Source organism: Nicotiana tabacum, chromosome 6 (genome assembly GCF_000715075.1).
Source record: "Nicotiana tabacum cultivar K326 chromosome 6, ASM71507v2, whole genome shotgun sequence".
NCBI lineage: Eukaryota > Viridiplantae > Streptophyta > Magnoliopsida > Solanales > Solanaceae > Nicotiana > Nicotiana tabacum.
In genome coordinates, this window is record NC_134085.1 from 189,729,193 (window position 1) to 189,752,171 (window position 22,979).

Consider the following 22,979-nt stretch of genomic DNA (forward strand, 5'->3'; position numbering starts at 1 on the left):
CTTTTTTTCTCTTTTTTTTCTTTTACTTTCTCTTTCTTCTTTTTCTCCTTTTCTTTATCTTTTCTAGTTCCTAACTCTGCTTCTAATTCCAAAAGAGGGGTATAAAATAAAACAAATTAAGGCTCAAAAGGGGTAGCAAAAGATAAAAGTGTTTGGGTAGCAGAATAAAATGCCTTTGTCATACCAAACTTTAAGAATGACAAGTACAAACATGCAATCGAAGATAAGCAAAGAAGTCATACATAGTATCTATTGATGGCATCAACACAAACAAAAAGTGCCAATGGGCAATACCTTTGTCCCAATGAATGACTCTTTCTAGTTCGAAGTAGACTTGACTCAACCTTATCTTGATATGGAAGAATGCATTTGATCACTGACTGATCAAACTCAAATTGCTTGAGAGACATTTCCTTGTTGTATGCTCTTAATAACCTTTTGATTTCCTAGACTAACTGCCTCAGTTTCACTCAGTTTAAGCTTTAGGTTATCTCAGAATGCGTGAATCTTTACTTGTTTCCTCAGATGCATCCTTTTATCATATTCAAAACTGTGCCATTGCTTCATGATTAGACTAACTTTCAAGACCAGGCTGAGAATTATGCGTGCAGGTCATGTCACTAGAGTCAGCATAAAAAGAACTATAAAAGAAAAAATGACCTAAACAAAAACTGACTAGAACTAACAGAAAATAAGAGATTGCATTAGACAGATGGTGAAAACGGTTTGAACAAACAAGCAAAATAGACATAGGTTACACCCCTGGAATAATCCTAGATGACACTAGACAAGTTACTACCACTAAACGAACTAGACAAAATAAGAAGAAGAAGGGTTTGAGCCATAAGACAATATTCGAATTACAACCCTGAAATAACCCGGACAACGGAAATGACAACAAAATAAATCACCAAAACTCCTCCTTGGCTAGCCAAGAAAGGAGTGTCTTTCCAAACCAAGCTCAACATCTTAGCCGCTGTGTTGCACATCAAAATTACTGGGACCTTCACCAATTTCAATATCATTAACTTCAATCAGCAAGTTCCCAAGAGGATTCTCATACTTCCTGTCACCACGTATCATCCCCACTGAGTGTGCATCATCATGTGCAGGTAAAGGATTTTGCATGATATTTTGGGCATCACTGTCTTGGATCACAATAAGTTTGTCCTGGATCTTCCTTTCTATTTCTCTTTTCAAATCCCTCTCACACCTCCTTTTTCCGCCCCCGCGAGGGGTGAAGGGAGTTTTTTCCAATTAAAGGACAATCGAAACGGAATTTGTTTAATTATTTCAGAGTCGCCACTTGGGAGATTTAGGGTGTCCCAAGTCACCAATTTTAATCCCGAATCGAGGAAAAGAATGACTCTGTATTACAGTCTGCGAACCAAAAATCCATATATGGAATTATGTTAACCCGAGAGAAGGTGTTAGGCATTCCTGAGTTCCGTGGTTCTAGCACGGTCGCTCAACTGTCATATTTGGCTTAAATATCTGATTTTTATACAATTGTGAGCTCATCTGCAAATTTTTAACTCTTTACCGCTTTTATTATTATATTTTTAAAAGAATGTGAACATCGTTTAAAAACATGTCTTTGGATTGCGTCACATAAAATACACCCGCGATCCGGAACATATTTTTATTCAATGTTTTGGGATTTGGATTTGGGTCGCATAAATGCGCACCCGAGTTTAGGAATGAATGATTATTAAAATCGTGCCTAAAGCAATTAGCGTATTATTATTTCTGGGCAAGACCGTGGAATTCACTAAACAGTCCATCCCGAATTCTAAATATTCAATTAAACATTTATTGAGGGCCCTGCAATTGGTGCATTTTATTGGGCGAGGCTCATCTCATTTATTTTTAAAAGACAGTCCTAAAATGCCTACATTTTTCTCTTATTAAATTTGTCTCTACAAAATAAAAGAGAAAATGTCTTAATTTATTTACATGCTTGAGTTGTTATAGATGAGTTTCGAATATGATTCATAAAATCTGAAAATGATGCAAACAGGACAGTCCGTTGCCACTGCGGGCCCAGGCCCAACGTGTATGACATAAAACTAGACCTGGGCCGTCTTATTCACATGTTACTACCTAGTTACATTATACTGGGCATGTTCTCAGTTTGTCAAATTAAAAGAAAACTTAGCAATCTAATTTTAATCCTAGACCATTTACATGCTGAAATTAACCAATATTATTTATCTAAACAATATTCCTACCAGGTTCCGAAATGGCCTATTCGTTTGATTTTTAACTAGACGGAGTTACTACACCATTTTATTTATTTTTAGGCAATATATAGATAGTTCATCCGTTAAGCTATTGTCAGATGTTCCACTATATATATTAAATAGCTACATGATTCTAATTTTTGTAAGCTAAATAATTTATATATACAAATAAAATTCAGAATATAATTAAAATAAATTTAGAACTTCAACTCTTCATTTTCGTATTCATGCTTCCTGTTTCAGTTTACAATAATCAGCGTGTCAGTTGTGTACATGATATTGGAAGCAAAAGAAAAGGGAGATCAGCAGAAATTCAGTAGCATACAACAACAGCAACCCCAGCAACCAGTAACAACCAGCAACGAGAAACTTAGTGACAGATTTTAAAATCAAGACAAAAATCCAAAAATACCAACAACAATCAACGGACATAAGCAAATGGAATCTTTTCAGATTTTGAAAGACTAGTTAGTGTTTAACCCTTAATTTCTGAATCCGTATATCAGAATATTTGGATTGTATATCAGGTGTATACTATTCTTCTTTTGAATTTCCAGAATGCTTTTCTTTTTATTTTCTGAAGTCTTAGTATTTTTCGGAATTTCCTCTCTCTTCAAATTTTCTTCTGTATTTTGTCCTCTTTTTATTCTCTGTCCTCTTTTCTCCGTATTCTTCTCCTGAAATCTGATTCAAGTCTTTTATTTATATCACATCCCAAACCCTTTAATCAATTAATAAAATCACACTTTCTCCTACCAAACTCACTATCTTCCCACTCATCCCCCACTACATTAAACAAATATATCAACCCACCCCATTACATCTTGTCCCCCATGCCTACCATAAACAATTACCATATTCCCCTCCACTATATTATGTCTTGTCCCCCATTATATTAAACAATTATATCACCCACACCCCATTACATTTTGTCCCTCATGCTTAACATAAAGAATTATTCAAAATGTTCAATTCCCAAACTACCCCTCCGACCTTATTGCAATTACCATTTTACCCCTGAACGTACTGCAATTTACCAAACTACCCCATCAGCTATAACCAATTCACCTAATCAATCTCAACCAAAATATAGCCAATATGACCAATTTCTCAGCAAATTCAACAACAAATCATATGAACACAGATGAACAACATCAAATTAATGGAAATAAATTAACCATATTGGGAACCAATCCTGGTTAACATAGACCAAAAATGGATGGGCAAGGAAATAACAACATTAACAACACAATACATGATTCAAACTAAATCAACAAATCAAAAACAAAACAAACTCACGTTAAATAACTAGATGAACTTCAAACAAAGAATAAACATGCATTAAAATCTATTTTAAACAACAAAACGTGACGGATTCAAATGATTTAAACAACGTTAACAATTTTTGAAAAAATACATAAAACACATGAAACAAATTGAAGAAATAATTAATTAAATTTCAATTTGAATCTAACAAACATTAAACTAACAATTTCTACCTAAACAATAAACAAGAACAATAAAACAAATATGAGACAAACTGAAAAATTAACAAAACAATGAACACGAAACAAAACAAAAATTTCCCGATTTTAGATTTGAGAATATCAAAACAAAATACGGACAAAATGTAAAACTCAAAATCCACTAACCGGATCGAAACGTCGAACAACGACTGACCAACGACGAACTCGAACAAACGACGGAGACGATCCTAAGAAGCAACTGAAGGAGGTGAAGCAAACGTGAAGCAACAACAATGGGGTCTGTTTGGACGTAGCGAAGAAGAAGCAGTAGCAGCTGGTCGTTTGGATGGAGACAAGTGAAGCGAAGCCTCACGTCCATGGCTGGAGCTCGACCACTCAACTCGAGCTCGACGAAACGAAGAAGATGAAGCAGCCGCGACTGGGTTTCTTTGAACCAGCTGCTCGACGGGCAGCAGCAGTAGAAGAAGCAGACGATGCAACAGAAGACGCAGCCACGCAGCAGTGAAGCAGTAGCAGCTGCTACTGCTGAGCATGCTCGACGGACATGGGAGCTTTGGTGGTCGTCCATGGCTGCTCGGAGATGGAGATGGTGATCGTTTGGATGCGAGGCGTTGGCTGCTGAGGTGGTTGTGTTGTGGTCGACAACGATACGAAAACAAAATAATGGCAGCCATGGCTGCCTGTGTCGATGAAGCATAAACTTGGGCGAAGCAAGCAAAAGTCGGCCATGGCCGTGTTATGGACGAAACAGCAACAATCAGCGAAGGGGACGTCGTGGGGATGAGGGTGGATGTGTTGTGTATGTGTGTGTTGACGGAGGATGAAGGGGACGACGGGGGAGGGAAACAGGCAGCAGCCATGGCTGCTAAGCTTGGAGAGTTTGTGGTCTTGGAGAAGAAGAGAAAGAGAGGGGGGCGGGTAGTGTAGGTTAGTTTTAGGGTTTTTTTCTTTTGTTTTGTTTTTTGAAATGTAAGATAATAGGGGTGTTGGGTTATGGACTGGGTCGACCCGGTTTGAAATGGACCGGGTCATGGGGAAGGTTGGGCAATTTTTTGGGCCTGTGGTTTGAAATTGAAGAAGAGGCCCAATTCCGATTTTTTGTATTTTTGCTCTCTTTTCTTCTTTTATTTTTCTAAAACTAAATTCTAAAAATCCTTAAATTATTATTAAGAACTAAATTAAGTTATAAAAGCGCAAATTAACTCCCAATAACAATTAACGCACAATTAAGTAATAATTAAACATAAAATTGTATATTTGGACATTAAATGCTAAAAATGCAAAAGATGCCTATTTTTTTAATTTTTAATTTTTGTAAAACAAACTTAATTACTAACAATTGTATAATTAAATCCTACAAGCAAAATGCGACATATTTTTGTATTTTTTATTAATTTAGCAAATAAACATGCACAGACAAATACAAATAATTATCCAAAAATGTCACAAAAATTCTCAAAATTGGACACCAAGAAAAATCATTTTATTTTGAATTTTTTGGGAGTAATTCTCATATAGGGCAAAAATCACGTGCTTACAATCCCGACAACTTTCAACATTGTGCCCCTGGGCATTGGAATGGTATTCACACATTTTATAAGGGTCAAAGATTCTTGCACGCGGGTCCACATGATTCGGAGGAATAGGTGCAATCAGGTCATAATGCTTTAATTTCTCAAAAAAGCTTATATAAAACTCTCCTATCGCTGTAAAATTATCTTTCAACCTTTGTTTACCTCTATACCCCTGGCTTGGATGTGGGTTATGGGGCACTTGAAAATTCTATGGAGGTTAGTGGAGATTTTGTGGTGCTGGCGTTCGCCTTCTGGGGTGTCTTGGTGGCTGGACAACATACTAGGGTGGAGCAACAGAGTATTGTGGGTTCTCAGGGGAATCGTCAAAAAACAAACGAGGCTGGTCATACCTTCGAGATGTTGTTCTAGGACCTCTTCTCGACCCTGATGTCATCATGATTTCTTCAACCTTCTCATTCGTGCCACTAAAATTACCAGATTTAATTTGGACAACCTGAGTTGCAGCTTTGAGAGCTGCTTGACTTATAATTTTGCCTGTCTTAAGGCCATTCTCCACTATTTCTCCCATTTTGATTGCTTCCGATAATGATTTGCCAACTGCGAACATCATGTTTTGAAAGTAATCAGGCTCTTGAGCCTGAAGGAAGACAGTGATTAGCTCGTGGTCATCCATGGGTGGCTTAACTCTAGCTACTTGTTCTCTCCATTTAATGGCATATTCCTTGAAACTTTCAATTGGTTTCTTCTTCAGATTTGAAAGGGAATTATGGTCTGGGGCGAGGTCAATGTTATATTGGAACTGTTTGACAAAGTCCTGGGCCATGTCATCCCAGACATACCAGCAAGATGAGTTTTGACCCATAAACCATTCGGAGGCTACATTTGTAAGGCTTTCCCCAAAATAAACCATCAGTAATTATTCATTTCCTCCCGTACCTTTTAGTTGATTGCAATACTTTTTCAAGTGGGCTATAGGGTCTCCATGTCCATCATACTTTTCAAATTTGGGAGTCTTGAAACCAAGTGGCAACGAACATCGGGGAACATACATAGATCCTTGAAGACAATACTCTTCTAACCTGCCAGCCCTTGTATGTTTTTCGAATGTTGTTCTAAACCTTTTAGTCTTTGGGTTATTTCTTCCGGTGCTATCTTTCGGGTAGGCTTCTCAATCTTTGTAGGAAGATCAAATAGGTAAGAGTGATACTCAAGAGAGTGGTATTGTTCTTGTTGGGTAGCAAATTATGACTCATGAGTTTTCCTCTGCACCACCGTCGGCCGTGGGATAGTAGAGATAGGCATAACTATAGTGGTTGTCTGATTGGTTGTCAATGGCACACTTTAGGGGTGCACAATATAAATTCCAGCTATAGTCGTACAATTGGGATAAAGACTGAACCTAAATGGATAGAATTGATCAGACAATGAAACCGGAGTGGTAGTAGTCGATATGGGTGTAAAGTCTGGGAAAATATAAGAAAGGGGTGGTCCTTGACCATTGACCCATGCTTGACACATTTCGGACATTTGTTGTTTCAGCCTTTGGACCCCCCTCTTTCAATTCAGATTTTGACTCCACAATCTCCCTCGAGGGGTCAACAACTCCTATGTCCAAGTCTTTGCTAGCCATGGCTACCTTGATCTTTGACCTTGTACTGTATGGATGAATCACCAAAGTACCACAAACTAACCACCCTCTGTTATGATAACAATGAAAGTAACAAAAAGAGCAAAACAAAGCAAACATGTTAGCGTTAGGACATTTATCAGATAGAAATATCACATTGCGTACAATGCACCTAGCAACAATTAGCAGTTCTAGAGTGACTTCGAGTGTCAAAAGGTCATTTGGAATCATCCCAATTTTGTTCATTTCAATCTTCTCTTTTCTTTCCTCTCGTTTCTTTCTGATAAACACTCTTTTCTTTCATCTCACTTCTCACTTCCACGATTTCTTCTTTTTTTTTCCTTTTTTTCTCTCTTTTTTTTAATAATGATTCGATCGAACCCTATGTAGGTTGCCTACGTATCATGTCCCCCATGAATCAGATCAAGCGTAGTTCTGGAAAAGTAATGAACAAAATAAGCTAAAAACAAAAAATCTTTTTGGATTTCCATTTATAACTATCTTTTTTCAAATACAAATGGGAAGTACGATGAAAAAGACTTGACAACTCTTACACCACCTAAAAAACTCAAAACTACTAGTACAAGACTAGAAAATAAAAGGAAACATGGAAACATACTCAAAATATAAAGAGTCTCTTCAAACAAGCTCCCAAATGCAATGGCCTTGGGATATCTGTCATGTTCGAGCTCTGGTATATGGATCCATGCATGAATGAGAAAAATAAGACCAAATATAATTAGGTATTCGAGACACTATTTGAGGCCATAATACATCCTATTGGACACATTCAAGTCATAAATGAGGTTGTTTTTGCAAGAAGGCTTAAGTAGTCAACAGTGACTAAAAGTGCAAAACACAATAAGGAAACACCTCATCAAGGCCTATATGGCCTTACACATGAGGGAATCACAACATCTAAAGTTACTTTGCAAAAATGACCCCATTTTGCAAAAATGGCCTATGTGGCCAAAAATGGCTATGCATGCAAATTCAACAGGAATAGAACTTAAACAAAGAGGACACCTTGTTGTAGACTTAGGGCTCTAAGACAGGGTAAACTTCTTTGAGAAAATAGCCCTATTTTGCAAAAACGGCCGATGTGGCCAAATGTGGCTAAACATGCAAGATTTGGTTAAGACCCTGCGAAGTCAAGAATCTAAGACTTACTAGGAAGACCGGACTCTATGTGGGCTGTCTACGTATCCTGCCTCGAAAAATGAGAATCAGGTATGCGTAGTTCGGGCAGATTGGACATGGGAGAAAGATTTTTAAAAAAAATGCAACTAATTTGGAAGAACTATATTTTGTCTTTTTGAAAAATTATGGAAAATGTAAAAATCTTTTGGATTTTCTTTTTATTTTTGAAAATAGATGGGAAAGTGCAAAATCTTTTTGGATTTTTTTTTAATTTTTAATTTTTTGGGTCTTTTTCTTGAAAAAGTTGTGAAAGAAAATCATAACTGGACCCTACTTGCTTCATTTTATATTTCACCCTCTTTCCCAAACATCAGTCCGCCAAATGACCTATCTACCCTCAAAGATGCAACATGTATCGCACAGGGATGATTGAATGTCTTTTTGGGCCACGGGCCCGTTTTGACAAAATTTGAATAGGCCTCATATAAAGGAACACAGTGCCTGGGACCGAGCCCTGCTAAGTGTAAATGACATGATGCAAATAAGCATGATACAAATAAGCATGACCTAAAGGCTGACCTAAGTTTGGGGTTCACTAGACAAGGCAATTCGGGGCGGCATGTGGTCGATGGCGGCTGCTCTAGCTGTCCGCCCACTCCATGCTCCCACCCCCTAAACACGGGTGACTCACAAAAAGGCCGTGTACGCTCAAACGTAATCCGGAAGACTTGCTGCAGAAAGAAGACCCCTGGTTATGCAAATGATGACAGTCTATAAAGCAGTAACACATAAAGAAAAGCGATAAGCAAATAACCAACAAAATAAGGAAATAAGACAAACAAACTAAATAAATAAAGCAAATAAATAAAACAAACACCTCAATCAAATATCCTAAAAGCCAACAAGATCAAGTACCAGCTCGAACTTGCAACTCCCCAGCAGAGTCGCTAAAGCTGTCACACCCTTTTTTTTAACCTCACTAAACCCTCTTTAAAGATAAAAAAGAATTTTGAAGCTCAAAAAGGGTTTTTAATTTTGAAAGGTGACAAAAATGTTGTATTTCGAAGGATTTTTCAGAGACGCCACCTGACATTAGTTTCGGTGTGCCAGGTCACCATTTTCAAAATAACAATTTTCCTTCAAAACACATTTGACTCTTAAACCAGTTTGCATCAGAGACTAGGGTAAGGGGGTTTATTTGACTCGGGGAGAAGGTGTTAGGCATTTCCCGAGCGCCATAACTAGTACGGTTGCGTACTCAATCTAGTTGGCTTTTAAAATATTCAAATGAGGCAAAAATAAACAGAGAAAAGAAAAATGAACAAACAAGAGGCTCGAGGTCGTTCCCACCTAATAAAAGAAAAATAAAATTAAAATAAAAATACTACGAGTTCTACTTTCGGCCTCTAAATACAAATACTTCGGGGCATACCACGGATAAAATATATACAAATTGTGCAGGGCATTCCCCGAATAATAAACTAAAGGAAACGACCTCTCGCCTCGAATAAAACAAAAGAAGCGACCTACGATTTGCCTACCCGAGTGTGGTCGGCCTAAACATGCTACTAGCGGTCAATAAAAACTAGCAATAATGAAACAGAAATATTATCACGTCACATTAACCCAACTCTATTTCCTTTATATTTCAAATCTCATGGCTCCCTTTATCCAACTTAACTCAGTAGTTCAATCTTTCATTTAATTGATGAATGAAGCCATAAAAGTTAAATCACGTTAATTAAGATAAGCCCCAAATTTCTATAATGGCACATGCACAGAACTTCATATTACTTCAAAAAGATAACAATATCAGAAACATATCAACAAAAAATCACATGAGGGATTTAAGAAAAGATAAAGAGATTGGACCTCACGGAGAGCAAATTTCTAATGTTAACAGAGAAACTTCGAGAGAATCCTACTGCTTACCGCTGACTAGAAAAGTGAACCGCGCCGGCGACTTCGACGAACCTCAACCAGTTCGAACCTCTTTGCTCGAGACTGATGTTGGATCTGTTTTAGTATTTTTGGGGCTGCTCTATAGTAGATTTTCATAGAGTTTCAGGAGGTTATTTTAATAGAGTTTCATGGACTGACTCTCCTCCTGTTAGGTTGTGCGGCTGCTGAGAATGGGAAAGAAGAAGAAGCAACGATGGTTCTGTTGAGTTCCGCTGCTAGGTGTGGATGAGAAAGGTTGTTGGTGGTGGCCGGATTTGAAGAGATGAGGAAGATGCGGCGGAGATGGAGGTCTCGCCGGAGATGGCAGCGGCGACTTGTTTTTAAGGGTCTAGGGTTTTTGGTATCTATTAAGGGTGTTCCTTGGTTGAAAAAGAAGGTCACGACTGGGGGTGGGGTTCTTTGGGTGGTTGTTTGGCTGTGAGAGAGAGAGAAAGAAAGGGAGTCGGCCGTGAAGAAGAAGGTCCTCCAGGGGTCTTGCGGCTGTGTTCCTTGTGTAGAAAAAGAAGAGTTTTCAGGGTTCCTTCCCTTTTCTTTCCCCTATTTTTCTCTTATGTCCCTTTTCTAAGAATTGTCCCACCCCCTTTTATAAATACTAAAAAGTGAGTCCCCTTATTGTTCCCCCGTCCCTGGAATATTCTTGGGGAAGAAGTTAGAAATCTGAGCCAAACCGTGTGGTCCCAAAATTGTGTGTGTCATGTAGTGTATAGAAAAATTAATACTATACAATTGTGATCCAAAGATAATTAAAAATGAATGCTCAGATGAATGCAACGTGAATATGTAGTGCAAGTGAGAATTGTGCATGTTGTGTTGTTATAGGATTTTGTCCATTTGTGATGATGTGTCTTCATGTCATATGGTTTTTTTTTTTTTGAAATAAAATCAAAAGTAAAGAAAGTAACATACCAATAATTAGCTATGTACCTGCACAAAATTATATATATATATATATATATATATATATATATATATATATATATATATATATATATGAAAGCAAAATCATTTAATACTACTTATCGAAAATCTTAGGCGTAAACTTTAAAAAAAAATTATTTTTGGTATTTTCTTCTCTTTGGATAAAATTGCACTAGCTAACAAAGTTAAAGTCAATACGATAAAACCCCAATATGTAAAACTATTGGGTCTCCTTAATACTGGTTTGAGACTCTTCAACTTCATCCATATATTCTTCATCTTACTTGTGGATTGTGTCTGCTGCCAGGCCTTCTTTACTATCTCCAAGAATTCCTTATGCTCAACCCATATATTGAAAATTTTGAAAGGAACTTTGATGCTGTTGTTGGAAGACACCATTGTTAACAACATAGGTGCATGGTTAGGAATGAAAGTCTCATCATATTGCATTATCAAATGCCCCCATGTCATCATCCATTCATGATTGCCAAAGGCCCTATCTATCTTGCTATATATTCTGTCATTATTCTGTTGCTTGTTTGACCATGTATAATAATCTCCTCTCCAATGGACTTCTGTTCTAAATAGTTCATGCATGCACTCAGAATATTGCTTAATTTCAGTATAAGTGATTGGATTGCCAAAGATCCTATCATCTTGATACATTACTGCATTAAAATCTCCAGCTACTAGCCATGGTTTGTTCATTCCCACAACTACATCTTTCAGGTTCTCCCATAGTGCTCTCATGTGCTCCACAGTGTTAAAACCATACACTATAGTAAGATAGCAGTTGATATCCCCTATTTTACTTGTGACTTCACAATGCAATATTTGGGCTTCAACTCTCACCATTCTAACTTCATACCATTATGGATCCCAGACCAACCAAATTCTTCCATTTACTGCAGCTTGGTAGTTATCATACATCTCCCAATTAGTTACTATTTTGTTGATGATCTTCTTTGAATTCTGCTCCTTTGTTCTTGTTTCTATGAGTCCTGCTTATCTAATTTTTTTTGTTTTCAAATAATTCCTCAATTCCTTTTGCTTATACCTCTTATTTATTCCCTTAACATTCCAAATTAACCAATTCATTATAGAGTTTTGGATCCTCCCCCCTCTCTATCTAGAGGCGGGACTTGATCTTCACTATGAACTCCATGTAGAACTCCAAAATCATTTTTTGTTGGCACAGAACATAGTATGGGAAAATTTTGAAGATTGAATTCTAGACTTGCAACAGCTTTCCCTCTACTCTTGTCTACTTGCTCTTCTGTTCTGCTAGTAGGAGTAACACTCTTCTCCTCATTTAATTGATGGCTCTATTGCTTGTTTTCCTCGGTAAGCTCTACTTGCTCTCCAATTTTTAGAGTTGTTTGCATAGGACCTTTGTATCTCCATTCTTGTGTGACATCTTTGTTGTTCATCTTTCTTGCATGTTGCATCCTTTTGATTATCCCCTTTCTCCTTTTACCTACATTTGTGCCCAACTACTTGACACACTCCACAGAAATCAGGTTTCTAATCATATGTCACATGTTGTTAGAAATATTTTTCTTTTGGATCAATCACTGTAATTTCATCAGGAAGTGGGCGACTAACATTTATTTCCACCAACATTCTCGCAAAGGATATCCTTGTTTGCTTGGTGGTACATTCATCTGCAAACACAAAATTTACTAATACATTTGTTATTCTACTCAGAGAATTACTGCCCCAGCAATTCATAGGCAAATTAGGAAATTTGACCCACAGTGGAATCTCAGTAGGGAATTTTTTGCTAAATCAAAGTCTACTGACCATGGTTTCAAAATTATGGGTCGATTACTAATAGTGTATGGTCCAGCATAATAAACATCATGTATATCAGTAATAGAATTGAATTAGACCACATAATATCCCTCATCATGCAAATACAGACCTGATGTATCTATATTCAGCCAATTTTGGCTGATATACCTATTCATAGTATTGTACCCAGGGGTTTCTCTAATTATATAAGCAATTAGAGCACTTTTCCACTTTTCTTCTTCTGGTTCTACTTCCTCCGCTTCTAGTTGCACCATACTTTGACCATTAATAATTTATGATGGGATATAGGATAGTGACATGCCATTAGTTGCAGATCTATTCCCTTTGAAGAGTTTTATCCATGCACCCACCGGATTTGCTGCTTATGCTGCTCTCTCAACTGATTTCTGCACTGGAATCATTGTTTCATTAGTTTTCACTAGAATTACTGTTTCATTGCCTTGAACTGTCTTCACCTATGTAGTTCTCTGTGGTATCACCTCTGTATTAGTCTTCATAGATTTCGTCATTCCCAGCTTCTTTGGTATCCCTTCAGTAGTAAATGTAGATCCTTTCTCCACAGATCTAATCTCCTCAGCCAATTGCACAGGGGAAGCCATTGTTGATGTCTTAGGTGTTCCATCTCCTTGAACTCGAGCTCTCACTGAGCTCCCAAAAGCTACTATAGGTATTTTCCTAGGTCGTCCTCGTCCCCTTCCTCATCTTCGACCTCTCGCTCCTGCCATGGCCACACCGGCGTATGCTTAGCTAACATGCGCTGAGAGTACGAGTGAAGGTAGAGAGAGAAAGTTTTTTTTAAGAATTTACTGATCAAATATCTATATATTTGGCTAATATTAATAATTTTTTTATGAATTGGCCAATTTTTGTAATAAGCTACTTATAAATGGACATAGTTGATATTTTCCTTTTTGCCTATTAATCATACAAAACGTATGCATACTCAATAACAAAAAAAAAATAGTATTTTTCTACAAGTGAGGTCTGGGGAGGCTAAGATGTACACAGTCTTACTCCTACCCTTGGAAGGGCAGAAAGGCTATTTCTGATATACTTTCGGCTAGAACGACTAAAAAAGAAAAGGTAATTTCAACAAGTAAGAATAACAGCAAGATAAAATAAGATCGAATCCAAGAATGCAGTTAAACTCTGGGTAGTAATAGCAATTTATGAATAAAAAGATATCATACTAACACTAATGCTAGTGAACTGAGTAAGACCAAGAGAAACTCTCGACTACCTAAAAATCTTCTACCCTAATCTTTGACCTTCACACCCTCCTAAGGGCATGTCCTCAATCAACTTCAATTGCGTCATGTCCCGCCTAATTCTCCCTAAGATTTCTTAGCTTACCTCTATCCCTCCTGCTATCCACCGAGGCTAGCTTCTCTCATCTTTCAACTGGGGCTTCTGTACTTCTCCTCTAAATATTCCCGAATCATCTCAGTCTCACCTCCCGCATCTTATCCTCCACAGGGGCCACTCCCATTTTTTCCCAAATAACTTCATTATCGAACCGGGTATGCCCACATATCCATCTTAACATCCTCATCCACCTTTTCCCGAAAACTTATGCATACTCGATAAGTCATATTTACACCGAATTATATTAATTTATGTTTTTTTTTCACTTTTAGTTTGTGCTAGAAATTATTTAAATTCGATAGTCGAAAAATATATAGAATTGTATATAACATATTGAGAATATGTGTGTATATATATAAAATAAAGGTGCGCGTGAAATAGTCGTATCATATACTACTAAACGGTTCATCATTCCAAATTTATATTTAGCCAATAATTCAAAACTCAAACCACCTATATGCAGGAAATTAAAAATAAACGGAGAAAAGTATTTTTCATTTGTTCGTTTCTTCCACTAATTTCATGTATTAAAAGATGAAAACTAAATATTCTTTTCAAACTGTTATAAAAAGTATGACAATACAATTGAAGTTATAAAGGATGGCAATAAGTCTTCAATTTGTAACGTCATTAATTAAAGATATGTTGCCGTTAGTCTGAAAATACTTTTCATGAATTTTATACGGAGTTAGAATTTTTATTTTTTTTTGGTTTAAAAGGATAACCTATTGCATTACGTAGGAAGCATATAGGGGGTGGGGGGCACAGTGGGCTCCCCCATAATACTGCTATTACAAGTAGTAAGGGACATAGAACTAGTTTCTACCCCTAGGGGGGGGGGGGGGTGAGCAAAAGTAGAAGTTAGGCTAAAGGGTGATACTACATGATGTGGTCGACATGATGTATATAAAACTTCTCCACCGGCTTTTCACCCATCAATAATTCAATAAGTTGTCTTTCTCAGTATAGAAATAATTAGCAATTATATATGTGACTCAATTTAGGTAAAGTAGGCGCTAGCTTTCTGAATCAGGACAACAACAACAACAACGACGACCCAGTATAATTCCACAGGTGGGGTCTGGGGAGGGTAATATGTACGCAGACCTTACCCCTATCCCGAAGGGTAGAGAGACTGTTTCCAGGAGACCTTCGGCTAAAAAAAGCAACAGGAGCCGATATATTAGTACCATAAAAATGCATAATAAAATAACAGCAATATAAGAGATATGAAATACAGAACACGAAATACGAAATAGATGGCTGGTATAGTAAAACTAGCAGGTAAAGCCCTGCATCAATAGACGACCAATGACATTCTTAGTCTAACTCCTAACTGGCTAGTCTCACTCTATTGTGCTGTAGAAATATTCACAACTTTCCCTAACCTACAACCTTAATGCTCGACCTCCATAATTCTCTGTCAAAGGTCATGTCCTCAGTAATCCTAAGTCGCGCCATATCCTGTCTGATCACCTCTCCCCAATACTTCTTAGGTCGCCCTCTACCTCTCCGCGTGCCCACTACAGCCAGTCGCTCACACCTCCTCACCGGTGCATCAGTGCTCCTCCTCTGAATGTGCCTGAACCATCTGAGTCTTACTTCCCGCATCTTGTCCTCCATGGGGGCCACACCCACCTTCTCTCGAATATCTTCATTCCTAATCTTATCCATCCTTGTATGCCCGCACATCCACCTCAACATCCTCATCTCTGCTACTTTCATCTTCTGGATGTGTGAATTCTTTACCGGCCAACATTCAGCTCCATATAACATGGCAGGCCTAACCACTGCTCTATAAAACTTACCTTTTAGTAACGGTGGAACTTTCTTGTCACACAAGACTCCCGACGCTAACCTCCACTTCATCCACCCCACCCCTATACGGTGTGTGACATCCTCGTCAATCTCCCCGATCCCCTGAATAACCAATCCAAGGTACTTGAAACTACCCCTCTTGGGAATGACTTGAGAGTCAAGCCTCACTTCAACTCCCGCTTCCGTCGGCTCAACTCCAAATTTGCACTCGAGGTATTCCGTCTTCGTCCTGCTCAACTTGAAACCTTTAGACTCAAGAGCATATCTCCAAATCTCTAGCCTCTCGTTGACGCCGCCTCGTGTCTCGTCAATTAGAATAATGTCATCAGTAAATAGCATGCACCATGGCACCTCCCCTTGAATATGATGAGGCAGTGCATCCATCACCAGGGCAAATAGGAATGGGCTGAGCGCAGACCCTTGGTGCAACCCCGTAATAACTGGAAAGTGTTCAGAGTCGCCTCCTACTGTCCTAACCCGAGTCTTAGCTCCAGCATACATGTCTTTAATCACCCTAATATAGTCAACCGGGACCCCTTTATCCTCTAAGCAGCTCCATAAGACCTCCCTAGGAACCCTATCGTACGCTTTCTCCAGATCAATAAATACCATGTGGAGATCCTTCTTCCTATCCCTATATTGTTCCACCATCCTCCTAATAAGGTGGATAGCTTCTGTGGTAGATCGCCCCGGCATGAACCCGAACTGGTTGTCTGAAATAGACACCGTCCTTCGCACTCTCATCTCTACCACTCTCTCCCAAACTTTCATGGTATGACTTAGTAATTTGATGCCCCTATAGTTGTTACAACTCTGGACATCACCTTTGTTCTTATACAACGGGACCATTGTACTCCACCTCCACTCTTCAGGCATCCTATTAGTCTTGAATATAACACTAAACAATGCAGTAAGCCATTCCACGCCTGCTCTACCCACATACCTCCACAATTCAACCGGAATTTCGTCTGGCCCGGTAGCTCTGCCCCTTCTCATCTTACGCATTGCCTCCATGACTTCATCGATCTCAATTTCCCTACAATTACTTAATTCATGGTTACTATCGGCATTCTTCAATTCCCCAAGTATAATATCCTGATCCTCTTCTTCACTTAGAAGTTTATGAAAGTAGGTCTGCCACCTCCTCTTAATCTGGTCATCTCCCATCAAAACTTTGCCGTCATCATCTTTTATGCACCTCACTTGGTCCAGATCCTGAGTTGTCCTCTCTCTCGCCTTAGCGAGTCGGAATAACTTCTTCTCCCCACCTTTGTTACTTAGTTCCTCATACAGACGAGCAAAAGCTATCGTCTTAGCCTCCGTCACTGCCATCTTCGCCTCCTTCCTAGCTACCTTATACCTTTGACTATTCTCTCTCTTCTCCTCCTCGTCAGTGCTCCCTACTAATCGCAGGTAAGCCGCCTTCTTTGCTTCCACTTTACCTTGGACAACTGCATTCCACCACCAATCTCTTTTGTGGCCACCATTGTGGCTCGTAGATATCCCTAACACCTCTCTCGCCGCCTTTCTTATACAGTCCGCCGTCGTCGACCGCATTGTGTTTGCGTCCCCACTACTTCTCCCAGCTCTCATTGCCGATAACCTTCCTTCCAACTCCTTAGCTTTATCCTTAGTTAAGGCGCCCCACCTAATCCTGGGGCGTCCTTGTACTGACCTCTTCTTCCTCCTTATCCTAATACAAATGTCTATCACCAAAAGCCTATGCTGCGTTGAGAGGGTCTCACCTGGGATAACCTTGCAGTCCTTGCACAACCTTCTGTCGCATCTCCTGAGGAGGAGATAATCAATTTGAGTCTTCGCCACCAAACTTTGGTAAGTAACCAAATGTTCATCCCGCTTCTACATGACATGATTGTTTAGAAAACAATCCCGCTTCTGAATCAGGACATGATTGTTAATTAAACATATAGAAATGGAAGAAAAGAATATATATGTGAAAGCGTCCCTGATGTCAAACTTCCATTGCCAAACGTAATAGGTCATTAGCTAGTCTTTGGATTGGTTTGGTTAGTTTGTAGAAAATTAGGTCTTGAAATATTTATGGAAACTAACACAGTCAAACTTCTCTAAAACAATCTCGTTTGTTCCGAATATTTTTGAATGTTATAGAAAACATATATTATAATAGAACATGAGATTTGGTTTCGAAAATTTTTGACTTTTATAGAGAAGTGTTGTTATATAAGGATGTTGTTATAGAGAGGTTTGACACTATGAGATAAGAGTTTTTTCGTGAAAATAGCACGGGCTAGCCAGTTTTCGGATTGATAATTGAAAAATAGCTAGTATTTACAAAGTCATTGAAAAATAGCCACTATGCAATACGGAAAGTTCCAATATAATATACTGGAGATTGATGCACCTGTGTATGAACTTCCAGCATATTATGTTGTAACTCCAGCACACGGAAAGTTCCAGCATAATATACTGGAAATTGGATCACCTATGTATAAACTTCCATCATATTATGCTGGAACTCTCGTATATTATGCTGGAACTCCAGTATATTATGCTGGAATATTTTCTGGATTTTGAATAATATTTTCGTTCAAATTTATCTTTAAATGAAAAGTGACTAAATTTCGATTACTTTTGAAACTGTGGCTATTTTTCAATTACTACTTGTAAATTTGGCTATTTTTTAATTTCACCTGTTTTTTTCGAATACTGTTTTGAAAATATGTTTCTGAAATAAAATTGCAATAGTTTTTTGAGAAACTTTAGCTTTGGTCGGTTTAGTTTTTGAAAATATCTCACTTTGACTTAATAAATAAATAAATAAATAATTATAGTGATCAATTAAGTGGTAGAAGAATTATGAAGTTCTAAATTCAAATTCAAACGGAGGCAAATATAGTCAATGGATAGAGTTAGGGGATGGAGTAAAGACAAAATTAGTTTTATGTAGATAATGAGTCACTTTAATTTCTTCACGTGTTGCTTTTTTAGATTCTGAATTCTCATAGGAAAAATTATGGCTCCGTCACCCAGTAAAGTTACTTATGTCTGTGGAAGATAGTAAACCCGACAAAATGTGTCGAAGTGTACACAAACAAACTGACCCAAAACAACACAATAAAAAAACATTAGTGATTGAATAACTAGTCTGTGTGATTGTAATATTATGGTGCTGGTAGAAAAATGGACTACTCTTAAAGTTGCAAAAAGGAACAAATAGAAAGAATAGCATTCGAGAAAATGATTGGAAAGTTCAATCCTCGACCCTCGGATCTGAAGAAAATTAAAAGACAAAAACCAATAAGAAAGGGGACAAAAGTTACGTGAGGATACTGTATTTTATTTCATGTGTTTTATTGGTGAAGTCGCAAAATAAATGCTCATTACAATGTAAAAGCACAAGACAAATCTAAGTACGCAAACATCTAGGTTCGTCCAACCAACAAACAAATCAAACACACACACACACACACACACACACCCCTACATGCTCTACTTTCCCTTCTCTCTCTCCTCATCAAAATAATCCTTTCAGTTTCCCAACAAAGACAACTCTTCAATGTATTAGAAAACCCTTTAAATTTCTCCACGTTTGGCCAAAGATGTCATCAACAAGCTAAGGCTACACAACAGATTTGGTGTGAGTGAGAACAACAAGATTCTGTTTTATTCTTCAAACTCAAACGTCTTTTTGGTCTCTGGATTATTCATAAATTTGGCTCCTTCAATCACGCCCATACTATCTCATTTATTAATCTCAGTAACAAAATTAGCTCAATATTCATTTCAGCTTTCATTTTCTTGCTCCAACTCCATGATATCTGTTTCACCATTTCTTGCCTAAGTTAATCACTTGCCAAATCTTGAGATCTCATTTTCTTGATCTGGAGTTGAAATTTTATTGCCTAAAAATCCTTGCTTTTTGCTGTAAAATTTTGTGAACCACATACCATTGTTGAATTTCTGAAGATAGTTATATTCTCTGTGCCATTCTCTTCAAGCTCAAAATAGCAATCTGGGATTAAAAAAATCTGATTTTTTCCTTCAATTATTGTACTTGGAAGTATCGGTAGAATTAGAAATGAAGTCAAGAGTAGGGAGTCACGGGTCATTGGAGGAGGGTAAAGATCTTAGTACTAGGGTGGTAACTCAGTATAAGCCTTTACCATTAAGATTACTTCAATTTCTATTGCTATTTTTGGGTCTTGGTATTGTATTTTCATTTGTTAGTATGTATATGGTTCGATATTCAGTAGTTCAGAATGTAATCCCTATGGTACAATCAAGGTTTCAGCCCTGTATTCAACAACTTAGTTTAGAGAGTTGGATTAGACCTCCGTCGAATCTATTGCATTCGATGAATGATACTCAGTTGTTTTGGCGAGCTTCGATTGTTCCTCAAATCAAAGATTACCCTTTTAATAGAACGCGTAAGATCGCATTCATGTTCTTGACTAGAGGACCGTTGCCTTTAGCGCCTTTGTGGGAGAGGTTTCTCAAGGGGAATGAGGAGCTTTATTCGATCTACATTCATTCCTTGCCATCATACAAACCTGATTTCCCACCTTCATCGGTTTTTCACGGCAGGCAAATTCCTAGTCAGGTAAATTGAGCTTCTTCTTTCCTTCCTAATTGTACATTATGCTTGAATTTGTTCTTTCCATTATGTGTACAAATTTAACCTTGCAATAGCTGCCACCTTAGACCTGCTCTACCTAATCTGTGTTATTATCACTTTGGCATTCTTATGAGTGTATCTGGTAGGCCCAAGTCTTGGTCTACCATAATATTTCTGTGTTTTATGCCCCTTTCGAACTTGGTTGTTGAAGCAGATCTCGCATAGGATTTCAACTATTTGAATGCTTATGTTGGTCTGCCATTGTACTGGGACTCGTTACAGCTAAACTGTTGTGTATTATTTTCTCATATAGCTTCTTTTAAGACCTTTGGAGTCATGCTGCAGAAACATTTTACGGTTTAACCAGAAAGTTCAGCAATAGCGAGTGATACATTTTGTTCAAAAGACAATTGGCATATTTGAACATAATTATGGAGATTCATAGTTGGTGGTCTTTTTCTTCTTTAATGTTTATGGTTACAGGATTCCTTAAGTTGTCCAAAGGTAGGAGTAGGACTGGGGGAAAATGTGTTCTTTCTTGTAGCTCATCATGTTCTGGTCCATGTATGCCTAGGTTATATGTTACTGCCACGGTGTTGTATTTGAGGCAATGTCTAGATCATTGAAAGTTGCAAACTTGTTTGTTGTTGCAGCAACATCATTAAGGATTAAACTGAGTGAAAGTCGGATAAAGACTTGCTTGGTTCTCTTGTTACATAAGTTGGCGCATAGACGTGTTCATCTAGGGGGTTTCTGAATATTTGTGACAGCTAGTGACGCCATGCAAACCTTCTAAATCACTTTTTCTCATTTGAAACACTTATTTTTGTGGTTGGAACTAGTGAACTGTGAAATGTTACCAGGGAATCTTCTCCATTTTAGGAAGTTTGTACCACAACATTTGCTTAATGTATGCCAGGAATTACTGTACTTTAATACAAATGTTCTGGTATATTTCCAACACTTAAATCTAAATAAAGAAAGAAACCAAAACGAAAGATCTTGCTACAGTAGTTCACTGAATTCTAATGTGTGATATTAAGATGAGACTTTTGGGGCAACAAGTTATGAACAGATGAGATGGATTTCTCGAATATCATAGTGAAAATCTGCTTCTGCTGTTCTGGGTTCTGAAGTATGCTTAGATGATATTATACATTAACCACTTTCTACTAACATTCCACTGTCTATCTCAGACACTGGTTGAAGTATTTCCTTAGGGGAAGAGAAGGCCATTTATGAAGGATTATTTCCTTCGATAAATCTGTAGGGAATAGTTTCATATATATGTCCATGATGGATGATGCATATTCGTTAGTTTAAAAAATTATATGCACTATTTTGGTGACTGAAGGATGAAGCTCGCTGGTAATCCTTCTTGCAGATGTGTCTGCAAAAAATGTTTGTACGCCTCTTGCTGGCACATTTTGCTGCAACTAAGCAGTCTATGAGCCTAAATCTTGGTGAACATTTGGTATACGAGAAGTAGGAATGTCAAGGCCAGTAGTGAAATGATTGATCAGTGTGATAATTCTGTTGCTTCTTTTTGTGTAGGTGGCAGAGTGGGGAAGAATGAGTATGTGTGATGCTGAAAGACGGCTTCTTGCTAATGCACTGCTTGATATCTCCAACGAATGGTTTGTCCTCCTATCCGAGGCATGCATTCCTCTCCATAACTTCAAAGCTGTATATCACTACATATCAAGATCCAGGTATAGCTTTATGGGTGCAGTAGATGAACCTGGACCTTATGGAAGAGGACGTTATAATCCAAATATGACACCTGAAGTTAACCTCACTGACTGGCGTAAAGGATCCCAGTGGTTTGAAGTCAACAGGAAACTAGCTGTTGACATTGTTAAAGATGAGTTATACTACCCTAAGTTTGAGCAGTTCTGCAGGCCAGCATGTTACGTGGACGAGCACTATTTCCCTACTATGTTGACCATAGAATCACCTCGCCTCCTGGCAAACCGGACTCTCACTTGGGTGGACTGGTCCAGAGGTGGTGCTCATCCTGCTACATTTGGGAAGGCCGATATTACTGATCAATTTTTCAAGAAAATTTCTGATAGCCCGCTCTGTATATACAATAACCAGCCGACTTCACTTTGTTTCCTTTTTGCCAGAAAATTTGCTCCTAGTGCTTTGGATCCTTTGTTAGAACATTCAGCCAAGTTTTTGGGCTTCTAGAATTATACGCGATTTGTAGCTAATTAGATGCTATGATCAGTTGAGTTCCATACTAGCTAATTAGATGCATCAGTACATACAATGCTGATAACATGGTGTGACATGCTCACAATGCTCTCTCCTATGTGATGTCGTATCACGTTGCTTTTTATTTTGAGACAGATGGGGAAATGAGGATTCATATAGCTAACCCCAACTTGTTTGAGATTGAGTCGTAGTTTTGTTGTTTTGATGTTTTCTCAAATATCAAATTTACTAGTTAGTACTCTTGGTAATACT

General features: G+C 38.0%; 1 protein-coding gene and 1 long non-coding RNA gene across 2 annotated transcripts; one reads left to right on the top strand and one right to left on the bottom strand.

The window, feature by feature from the left end:
• Positions 1 to 7,353: 7,353 nt before the first annotated feature.
• On the bottom strand, positions 7,354 to 10,701 carry LOC107774329 (uncharacterized). The gene is made up of 2 exons (XR_001645473.2): positions 9,965 to 10,701; positions 7,354 to 8,763 (listed from the first exon to the last, which is right to left on the bottom strand). It is a non-coding gene; the product is annotated as an uncharacterized LOC107774329 (long non-coding RNA).
• Positions 10,702 to 19,290: 8,589 nt separating this feature from the next.
• LOC107774328 (glycosyltransferase BC10) lies at positions 19,291 to 22,760 on the top strand. Its single transcript, XM_016593825.2, has 2 exons — positions 19,291 to 20,492; positions 22,062 to 22,760. The coding sequence occupies exons 1-2, from the start codon at positions 19,971 to 19,973 to the stop codon at positions 22,698 to 22,700; spliced, it is 1,161 nt and encodes a 386-aa protein (XP_016449311.2). The 5' UTR covers positions 19,291 to 19,970; the 3' UTR covers positions 22,701 to 22,760.
• Positions 22,761 to 22,979: the final 219 nt, after the last annotated feature.

Bases quoted from the DNA above. Each gene is read 5' to 3' on its own strand.
- LOC107774328 (XM_016593825.2), top strand. From the start codon at position 19,971: ATGAAGTCAAGAGTAGGGAGTCACGGGTCATTGGAGGAGGGTAAAGAT. The intron at 20,493-22,061 runs GTAAATTGAGCT...CTTTTTGTGTAG, and splicing joins GCAGGCAAATTCCTAGTCAG to GTGGCAGAGTGGGGAAGAAT.